The 11,182-nt window shown below is 44.6% G+C and overlaps 1 protein-coding gene across 2 annotated transcripts in view; it reads right to left on the bottom strand.

Moving 5' to 3' along the window:
• Positions 1-4,992: 4,992 nt before the first annotated feature.
• CRADD (CASP2 and RIPK1 domain containing adaptor with death domain) overlaps positions 4,993-11,182 on the bottom strand; it is a 72,653-nt gene continuing 66,463 nt past the window's right edge. For both annotated transcript variants that reach the window (XM_015858241.2, XM_015858248.2), the window contains exon 3: positions 4,993-6,502. In XM_015858241.2, the coding sequence (XP_015713727.1) occupies positions 6,207-6,502 (296 nt within the window). In that variant the 3' untranslated portion in view covers positions 4,993-6,206. The remainder of the gene's footprint in view (positions 6,503-11,182) is intronic.

Genomic DNA, 11,182 nt, shown 5'->3' with positions numbered 1-11,182 from the left:
AGTGTGTTAAACCTGGACCCGGCCTGTCAGCTGGATTTCAGGGTGAAATCTGATGTGTTGACTGTGTCAGCCATTGAAAGAAAAAGAAAAATCCTACCTGCTGTGGTATCTGCTGAGGACAGGATTGATACCTCCTGACATGGGGTCTCGTGGTAGGGACAGGGAAGTACTGGGAAGTAGCCCTTGGCTCCAGAGCTCATTGCCTTCTCTCCTGCTCCTGTTACATTTGTCCCCCTACTCCCTGTCGCCACCATGCTGACCCATGTGTTCCTCTCTGCACAGTTTGCTTTTACTGCTGTCTTTACCAGGAGCTGTGGGAGATGACTCATCAGAGCCCAGAGCTGCCACAGAGGCAGGGACTGACAGCCTATGGCACCGAGCCTGCTCTGGGGCTGAAACAAAACACAATCATGGTTCTCAGATTCACAGCAAACTGCTCAGCCAGTCTCTGGGTTTCACTTCTAATTTGGCATTCTTCAGATATATGCCATTGTTCTCATGTGTTTCCGTGGCATGACTTCTGCTATAGGTGGACAGCTCCTGTCATTTTTTGTCCTCTGGGTCTGAGGGACCCACAGACACCTTGGTGAGAAAACCCTTGTGTCACGAGGACTGCACTCTGCCTCCTTCACGGTGCTCTGCTGAGGCTTCTGTTGTACCCTGCTCCAAAAGCAAACTCTTATATGGCAAATAACCCATGTATGGCTACACGTGAGTCGGGCTCCTCTCATGGGAAGGCTCCTCATCATTCTGCAGGTTGCAGCCTGAAGTCGTTCCTCGAATTTTGCTAAGTGAGGGGCTGGCAATGGAGAGGAAGAATATTTAATTATGGAGGCTCATTTCACATACAGACATCCGACCCGAAGGCACAGAGAGCCCAGCGTGAGGCAAATAAAATTCCATCAGAAGGCTCGATTTCCCAGGTCCATACGTGGCTGGCTTGTTAATGCTTTTTCTCAGAAATCTTTATTATGGAGCACAGGGGCGTGTGCTGATCGCACACTGCTTCTTGGAACTTGCTGGGAGGCACCGCGCTGGGAGGTAGCTCGGGACAGGACTCTGAACAAAAGGTGTTGCTTAAGCATTTTCAAGAATAATCAAGCACTTGTTATGCAGTCCGCTTAATAACCTGAAAGAAGGATCCTTATCAGGAGGCTCCACATGTTCTCGCTGTTAACTGCTTTCAGTATTCAAATAAAAGCCAGCGAACGTGTCCATAAAAATAAAAATTACCTCATAGAAGACGGTATCACCGAGGTCTGCCTGCTCAATTAATTGGAAGTTGTATTGTTTCCTGTTAGTAGGCCTTTATATCCTTTTTTACAGGGCTGCTGTGTGCCCCTCAGGATTCGAAGGGCAGTGAACGGGCTGTGTGTGCTCAGTGCTGTTCCCACCAAGGCACTCCAAAGATGAAGTGGGGTGGTTGGCTCAGCCATGCTGGCCTAGGCCGAACAGGAGCCCTTGGATTTCAGGGACTGTGTTGTATGAGCTGGGAAGCTCCGCATTCCAGCAAAGAAGGTATGAAGGACCAACAAAAAACATTTTCTGACTTTCTGGGGTGGGATATGACAGAAGGTATTGCTGAAAAACCAAAATGAACATCTTCACAGTGTAAGAAGCTCCATGTGCTGCTTCTTAGGGAATGGTACTCACTGTGTGCACACAAAGGAACCACGCTGCCCTGTGAGAATAACTGAGCGACTCTCTTAAAAATAACCCCAAACTAACAGTGCAACAATGGAAGATTACAGTCAGTAACAATAACAGAGAATGACTGAGATCGCATTTAGCAGCAACATGCAGATGTCCCGGGCGCTAGGAGGCTGTACGTGTTTTAAAGCCAGAATGGCTAATTCTGGGGCCTAACCTAGAGATTCGTGCCATGAGTCAGGCTGGCTCGCACCTGCCAAGTGGCCAACAGCACAGATCCTTGCCACAGGACAAAATAAAAAGACACCATTCATCAAAAAATAGCCCTGACTCTGGGTCTGGTCATGGCCAGCAGGACGTGTGGCTGAGCAGTGCTCCCAGCTGAGGCCTTGTGCTGCCTGGCCCTGAGCCCGCTGGTGGCCATGGCCACAAGGTAGGTGCTTTTGGGGCTGGGCTCACCCTCCTCCCCAAGGCCTACAACAGCACTCAGAGAGCAATGGCAGCCAGCAGCCACGCAGCTGTGTGCCCTCTCTGCTGAGCAAGCTTGCTGCTGGCTTGCGAGAGCTCTGGGTCAAGGGCTTGGCTCGTTCCATCTTCTGCCCTTTTCTGCTCCTCTCTTATTTTTCCTTTCTCACAACGCTGATTTTGAAGTGCAAAGCAGCACTAGAGGCTAAAAGGACCCCATAACCCAGAATGCTTTCTGCACCCACAAAAACTCTTCGTGTTTTATTACCCCAAATTCATAAAGACTGCTTTTCAAAGAGAGGTAGTAAAAGTACCACACTTCAGCAGGTTCCAATTAGGGACGGCCTAATCCAAAGCGCACTGAAGTCAATAAGAGACTTTTTGTCTCCTTTCTTTTGGGGCCTGTATCCGACATCAGTGTCAGAAATGGCATCTGCAGCACGTGCAGGCATTTTAATGCTGTCTCCACATAGAAGTGCCAGGAGCCTTCCTGCACCATCAGCTCTTTGGTAACCGCTCCGCTCCACTGAGCATTCAGCCATCCCCGACAGCTTCAAAGGGAAATTACCAATTCATCTGTCTCACAACTAAGATGCCAGGTTCAGAAGTAAATTCAGATAAAACACGTCCTTATTGTTATTAATCTGGAAAGACATTTTGAAACATTATTTCCATTTCTAGCAATTGTCCCTCTTTCTCAGGAAAGACACTGTGTTTGGTCCCCAAAGAAGCCAAATCACTAGGTCTATTTTTAGGTCTACTTATCGGATGGTAGACACTTTGAAAGTCAATCTTCTCAGTTAATGAAATCTGGACACCATTTGTAAATTCACCAAAAAGAAGAAAAAAAGACTGTAAATTATTGTAAAATAATTTGTAAAGCAAACCTTTTAGGAACTGACTTTTCAGCTCTGCTTCTGCTGTGCCTCAAGATTAGTTTATGGCTATTGAGAATACAGAAGCTTATAAATAGATTAGCTCTCAGAGCTTGTTTTTATTTCCAGTAAGAAACAAAATTGGCTGCATGACCATATTTAGAATAAGATCATCATGCCTTTTATATTCCTTGAATATAATGTGACTTTTGTTTGTTTTTCCAGCCTTCAGCAAAATGTTTTATTCCATAGATCGATGACTGTCGTAATATATGACTCAAGATGGAAATTTCCCCCACATCATCTTGGAGAAGCAGCTCGAAGATGACTGCATTTTAGTTCTCCTCTATACTCCAGCCACTTCTTGAAGCAATGTGAAGCCTAATTCATGGGGTCATGAGGTCCCTCCTTTGTGATAATCCACGCTGCTTTGTGCAGGTGGGAGATATGCTCTTAGCCCTTTCTTACTGTACAAGATGTACAGTACAAGACTCACTGAGTACAAGATGGTTTTTATAAAGCCTACTTACCACCAAAGAGAGTTAAATGGGATCTGAGCATCTCCTTTATAGGCCAAGGAAGAAAACCAATGTCTGCTTATTCCAAGGGCTGGAAGTCAAGCCATTTCTGTAGAAGAGCCAGGGGCCACCATTGCTTTCATCTCTCAAGGCACCTAAACACTGCTGCAAACAAGTATGGAGCAATCACACCAGTTGCACTCAAAAGCCTTTTTTTTGGCTTCAGCTTAGAAACCAGAACACAGTTGAAAACACTTGAACTGCCATCAGGTGAGGTGACCGCTGTGGGAGACGTTCCCATCACCGGCCCTGGGTCAGGGAGCAGCCCCTGCCAGCTCTGGGTTGTCACCCAAAGTAAGAAGGCAAAGATGGGGACACTCGCTGATGGAGCTGCTCCCCCTGAACAATGCTCGAGTCGCAGGCTTGCCTCAGAGTGACATTTAAACGAGTAACATTTGCTCCCAAATTAGCCAGAGAAGAATAAACATTTTAAGATCTCTTGGCTGTGCTAAGAGAGAATGAGAGGCGTTGCTTTACATCTGAAGAATTAAATTGTCTTAATTACATCCTTGTGTAAAATAAAGCATTACATACAGAAGAAAAATATTTTTAAGTAGATGGAAAAATCCACTGGGTTAAAAGAATACTACTGTCAAGTTTAATGTGTCCCTGTATTTGTGTGGTGCAAAAACAAGCCTTAATAAAACTGAAGAGTCTAATAGAAACATTTCCATGAATTTAAAAATAACAGCAATGGAAACAGTCTCATAAAACAAGTAAACCTCTCCCTTCGATATTTGCAGCTCAAGTATTACAGCATTAAATTTGGGCCTGGGAATGTGAAAGCAGCTATAAGTTATGAATTAGGTGATTTGTTAGGATACCTAACTGGTTAGGAAGGCTTCTTCGGCATGAGACTTCATACGTGTTCCAAGCTCTTTCCTTTAAAATGCTCTAGGTATAGTTATGCATAATCTGACATTGGCCTTGTAAAAGAAGAACATAAAGTCCAAAGGTCATGCAGAGAAGAAAGTAGCAGGACCCTGTGAGTGTACCACCCATCGTACCACTTCACCGCAGGACTGGTCGTATTGCCGCATTCAGGCTGAGCTGGCTAGGGATGGCTCCCCATGTCACCAGCCTGCGTTCAGACTTGGCCTGAGCTGGCTCAGAGCAAGACAAGGTCCTTGCATTTCTGTGACTGGGAGCTGCCTTCCTCCTGTAAGCCGTGTTTTTAGTAGTTCATCCCACTCCACATCTCCCTGCTGCCACAGACACCGCTCTGGCCCTCTTCCCTAACATGCATGTCACGCTGGTGCTCATCTCACAGCAGAACAGGTTCAGAGTCCTCACACTCCTTGCTCTGCGCCGTGTCTATGTGAATTTGCCAAATGCCTCTGTATACCTCTAGGACTGTTTTCAACAAGAAGTATATGCTGGAATGAAAGCATCGCAAACTAGTAAAATAAGTAACATGGCCTAAATTGATTTAAACTGTTTATTTGGGACTTGTTGATAGACTTAGACTCTGTAAATAGCTGTAATAGGATATGATTAATTAAGATCTGAGTGAGGTATAACAGGATCATGATTTACAGAAGGTGAAAACTGTAAGCAGAAGACTTCCACCAGATCACTTCAGGACCTGCAGGACACATTTTCTCTTTTCATGCTTCTGAAAAGCAAGGCAGACAATGTTTCCTGAAAATGTCTTTGTTTTTCCTAATTACCCATCTTTGGGAAATGGCTTCAAAAATCAGAGTAAAGGAAGAATTAAAAAAGAAAGAAAAAGGCAATAAAGCTCATTCTTTCCCTAGTAAAGAATTCTGACAAGCCTGTTAAGCTGTTAAATTATATGGAGCAGATCCTGTAGGATGGGAAGTTATTTGGCAATGACTCTGTATAGATGAAATGGTCGACCAGAACTTGCTCATAAATAGACCTGGAAACCCTGCACTCAAACATTGTTCCTCATTTACAGTACAGTAAAGTGCCCATAAAGAATTAACATGTATTTAGCCTCTTTCCATCAGGTCTTTAAGAGCAGCTGGCCGTTTCTGTTGCCTTTGCACACATGCTGTAGTACAAAGACTGAGCAGACACCAGTTTACTAGCTGAGACAAAGATGGGAAACTTAGAAGTCATCTCATTTCAGTTTGAAAGGTAGAGTAAGGTGGCAGCCATCTACCCAAATAAGAAATGCTATGCGCGAAGGCTCTGACAAATGTGAAACGGGCCACCTGCAGTAACTGCTGTATAATCGCTGCATTAGTAACAGTGATTATTCTCATTTCTTACTGGGATATCAGGGAACTAGCATGGATCAGCAGTAAAAACGGCTCTTAGTCCACAGTCCAGAAAACAGGTTAAATCAAGTGTTGCTCCCACAGTGAAAAGGGAAACCTTGCTGAAGGGCCTCCTGCATGCAAGGAGTTTAAGCGTCACCCTATATCCCCACTGGAATAGTACAAGAGCAAAGAAAGAGGAAAGAGCGATCCATTTTTCAATGCCTGCTAAAAAGAAATCTGGCATGAAAAGAATTAGAAGTCACAAGGTGCCACAGAAAACCGAAATGTGGAATCTTAATAAAATCACAGTTCTCAAGCCCAATTTTGCCAGTCTGATGCACCAGATCTTCAATTCATCTCAGTGATGTACTCAGTTTAGCAAAGAACTTGAAAGCTTCCAAAGCAAGGCTTTACTCAAGCATGTACTGCATCACAGAAGGATCCACCTCTGCTGCCATCAGGCTGGCTTGCAGACTTTGGATTGTTGCACTCTTCCCAAAACGCTGTCTCCACAGGACAAACGCAGCTACTATCTGTGACTGAACGTTGTGAGGGTGATTGACTTTACATCGATAGATGTCAGTATGGGACAAACCCAAGCACAGAACAATATGCTCCCATTCAGGTCCCAGCTTCCTCGCAAGCTTGTTCATCTGCTGATCTGTGGGTGAACTCTTCAGAATACGTGGGGCAATTGCGGTTGAATCTGTAAATACAAAAGAAAGAAAATGCAAAATCACATCACTAGGCAATGTTGCAAATATTAACATAAAACCTTGACAAGGAGAGAATAAGCAAAGCTGAGGTGAAATAATCAATTAATTAGAGAAATGGCAAGCACACTCAACCAGAAAAAATGAATTACATAATCAAATACAAGATTAATTAGAGGAAAACTAATGCTCAATGGACCTTATTAGAGAGCCTGGAGCTTCTGAATGCCAATAATCCAGATATCAGAATTCCACTCTGAAGCCAGGACTTTCAGAAGTAATTATGGAGTCTGAGGGGAGTGAACAAGAAAGGTTCTGAAGGAACATGTTTCCAGCAGTCGGCACATTCTGAAAATCAGCCTTGTTGTACGATGACACATATGGGACCAATAATAACCTTATCACTTTGGTCCTGTCTCTCTGTTTGTGCACCTCAGAAATAACTGATTCCTTAGTTACCAGAAAGCCTTTTCAGTCTCCTAAGATGCTGCTTACCCTTTGTTCTCTGTCATATACAGCAAAATCATCTTTGGGTGGCCAGCTTTGGGGGCTTTTATTTGAATAAACCCTAACAGTGCTAGGATTAATTACTGCTGAGGAGAGAAATAGGCTCTTCTAGAATACAATTCATATATTGGAAAGAAGATGTTTAAAATAGACTAGATGAATTACTCCTCTAAAAATGCACGTTTCTCTCTGTTGACTATAAAAGGAGCGCTGGGTATAAGCTCACATGTTGATGTTGATGCTGTAAACGCCCAGTGCTAGTGAAAGAGTTCTCTGCCTTTAAATTCAAACCACAGACCAGTTGCTTTGAAAAGGTGTACCTAGAAAAGCAGCGTATCTGTAGAACATATTCACTCTCTGATACCTTTTGAGATCACAAGCTGAAATGAAGGGTTATTTCTTTTTGCTACTCTACTCTTGTCACTGATGACACTGCGTCAAAACAGAGCAAAAATAACCTCAGGAAAATGCTAATTATAGCCTGCCAATCTGAAACAGCAGCTTCCCTTCAGAGGAGTCGATCTGCAAAATCTAATTTATAGCTTCAATACCCTGCTCAAAGTCTCTGCCACAGCAGAACAGTAACACTAGAAAGCACTACTCCACTGTCTCAAAACAACAATTGTTTTTGCATAGGTTACCCTGAGCCTGCAAACATTTGTACTGTTCAAGCCCAGTCACACGAGTGCTGTATGGAGCTGCTTTGAGTAAAGGCAAAATTGCTTTCTGGAGAGCATCTAGGTGTCACAGTTTTGGCTGGGATAGAGATTTTTTATTTTTATTTTTTCCCTAGGGGTTCATGTGATGCTGTGTTTTGGATTTTTGATGAAAATAGTGTTGATAGCACATGGATGTTTCCATTGCTGCAGAGCAGTGCATGCACAGAGCCAAGGACATTTCAGCTCCTCATGCTGCCCTGCCAGCAATGGGCTGGGAGGGGACAGAACCAGGACAGCTGACCCAACTGACGAAGGGGATGTCCCATACCATACAGCATCATGGACCACAATAATAAAAGCCAGGGGAATGAAGAAGGAAGGGATGGATTTTCAGAGAGATGGCATTTGTCTTCCCAAGAAACCATTACGCACAATGAGCCCTGCATTTCTGGAAGTGGCTGAACACCTGCCTGGTGATGGGAAGAAGGGAATGAGTTCCTCGCTTTGCTTCACTTATGTACATGGCTTTTGTTTTACCTACAAAACTCTCTTTATCTCAGCCTATGGGTTCCTACACTTTTCCCTTTCAGATTCTCTGACCCATTCCATCTGGGGAGCGTGAGCAAGTGGCTGGGTGGTGCTGAGCTGCCTGCAGGGTTAAACCACAGCACTGGGACCTCTCATCTCCTGGTGCCAAGGGAACCGGCTGGTTTTTGGGTAGGGCACAGGCCTCACAACTTCCTTGCACAGGTCCCAGTTATGATAACAAAGGCTGAATGTCCAGATCATCTTTCAGCTTCAGTGGCTTCAGAGACAGAAGGGTTTGTGCCGGGTCAGTGGCTTCAGCCCTCATCACAGAGCTCAAGAACACCTCATCTCCTCCCAAGAATGCATCTGCAAAGACAAGGGCTCTATAGCACGCATACTCTATGGATGCACATTTTGTTGGCAATGTCAGCAGTGGCAAAGAAGGCCCAGCCTACACGGCCTGTCACCCCAGCACAACTCTCCTGAAGAAGGAAGAGGAGCTCCATGGGGCTGACCCCCCATTACACACAATGCCAGTTCCACGGGCACATCGAGACCACTGAGTGCCTGCGATTAACACAAATATGAGTCCAAGTATTTGATAAGAAGTACGATTTACAAGAGACAGCTACCCTGCACTGCAGCCAGCAGTATTTCTTGCTATTGAACTCACGTATTGTCTCAGATACTAAGCAGGAACTCCGTGCCCAGGAGGAGGACCTGCCAGCCCGAGCTTTTTGCTCTCACATCAAGATTTTTACATCTCGTGTTCACTAGCAGAATGATTTTATGGTACTGAAATGTGATCAAGCAGGGAGGCCTAACAACAATATATGTCAGCTTGTCCATCCAGCCTTTGATATCAGGCAGATTTTTTTACTACAACAAGTATCTTGCCTTCAGCCTGTTATCAGCCCTTTAATAAGAATAAGAATAAAACCCATCCAGGAAATCTTTTCATCTTGAGCTAGCATCTGATTCCAATATGGATGCAGGAAATTCTGGGACAGGAGCCAAATGTTAAATTTAATACAAAGGCCTGTTACTTTAGTCCCATTTTATTTTCTGTGATAGCTCTTTTTCAGCTCACTTCTCACTGAGAAAAACGCGAGACAAGTATTACATGACAGGCAACATTATTTAGAGGTATACAGAAATATTTAGTGAGATCATTCAGTTATGACAAATGTAAAATCATATAAAGGTTTGGATATGATCTATGATTAATAACACTCTTAATTTAATAAACACAAGGGCATTTCAGGTAAAAGGGAAATGCTTCTTCTGTCCTCAGCAACCAAGCTGGTTTGAACACATTGCAAAAACATTAAAGACAGCTTGTTTTGGTTATTTTTACTGCAGACCCCCGCTTACAATCTGCATTGGTCAGAACAGGCTGAAGGAGGTAGCAAGATTACAGTATAAATTCCAATTATGCAGATGCTCTGACTGTATTTGAAATACACATTCAGTAAACTAAAAGCTCAATTTGCAAAGATATGAAGCTTTTCTAGCTTTAGACAGGTCCAATATGAAGATGTCCGTGCTTAAGACAGATACAGGCTTGCGAAATTCATACTGCACCACTGGAAATGGGGAGAAGTGGGGCTTGGGGAGGTGTGACCTGACTTGCATCTGAGGCGCCACTGGGCTGCCTGTTCATTATCTTGCTGTAGTGGTGAGAGCTCTGTTTCACAGGGGGACCTGGAAGGTGCTCAAGGGTATTCCTGAGAAGACCACTTGTGGCGTTTCTACCTCCAGAGGGCAGGCCAAATGAAAGACCACAACAGCTCTGGACATGGTTTGTGCTGTGAAGTGTCATGGCTGCATGCTGTGGAGATTGAAAGTCCAGCCTCTTGCTGCTCACACCAAAACCACCAAGCTCCTGAGAAACAGCAAGCTGACAGCTCTGTGCTGGGGAGTGCGCTGACCTGGGGCAGGACTGCTCTAGGCCAGATTGCTGGAGCAGCACTGGGATCATAAAAATCCCCTTGCACAGGGCTGAAAGCAGGGACGATGCTCTTCACCCTGGATTCAGAGTTGGAACTGATCAGAGTAAGAACTCTAGCTTCTCCTGTTGAATCCTGCAGCACAAAGGGACAGGCTTCTCCCCTTCTCCACCTGCTGCTCCTTGCCACTGGCTCTAACAGGTCAAGGAAGATCATCCACCATCAACCTTAGTCCTAGCTGTCCCAGCTGAAAACAAAATGAAAACATCGGCAACTACCAGCCTGTGTGCTTCTGGACCATGGCTCAGAGTGGGAGACACAGCCATTCTGGTGAGTGTGGACAGGAAACAGACCTGGATATAAATAGAAATTATCACAGACAGGGACCAAACAAAACAGAGTAACCCAGATAGATGCCAAAAATATGTCTGGGGCAAAAGCATCCGGTTCATACTTTGGCATTCATTTTTCTTCGATACATTCCCAGCTTAAAGCACAAAACTTTAAGATGTTGTAACAATCAGGGGGATGGAAAACGAAACTCACCCCAGCTCAGCCCCCCCTTGGCAGAAGTGAGAGGATGTAACATAAAGTCCAGCAAAAGTGAGCTTTGAACGGGGGAGCAAGCAGGCACAGTTCCAGCACAGGATGCAGCAGCAGGAAGCATTGAGGTGTTTTGGGGTGATCTGCAAAGTGCCCAGCTGATTCCTCAGAACCACCAGCAGCCCAAAATGCCTTATGGTTTTGTCTAAAGGACTCTGCGTTAATATGACTTCTCTGCGTGTGACCAAAAGTGTCTGTTAAGAGTTTCAGAGATCCTTCTTCCATATGCAGTCCATTCATTTTACTGGCTGCTCCTATCTGTTGTGTAAAAAAATACTTTGATGGAAATGATGTGCCTGAATCCAAAGTGCTGAAAAAGTCCCAATCAGCTGTGGCTTAATCCTGGAGGACAACTCCATAGGCAGCTGAGGACAGAGTTAGGGAGCCAGGGATAACTGGGCCCACCTGTTATCTAACCACAGCTGGT

The sequence above is a fragment of the Coturnix japonica genome, chromosome 1 (assembly GCF_001577835.2).
Source record: "Coturnix japonica isolate 7356 chromosome 1, Coturnix japonica 2.1, whole genome shotgun sequence".
Taxonomy (NCBI): Eukaryota; Metazoa; Chordata; class Aves; order Galliformes; family Phasianidae; genus Coturnix; species Coturnix japonica.
This window is presented reverse-complemented; position numbering and strand designations above follow the sequence as displayed.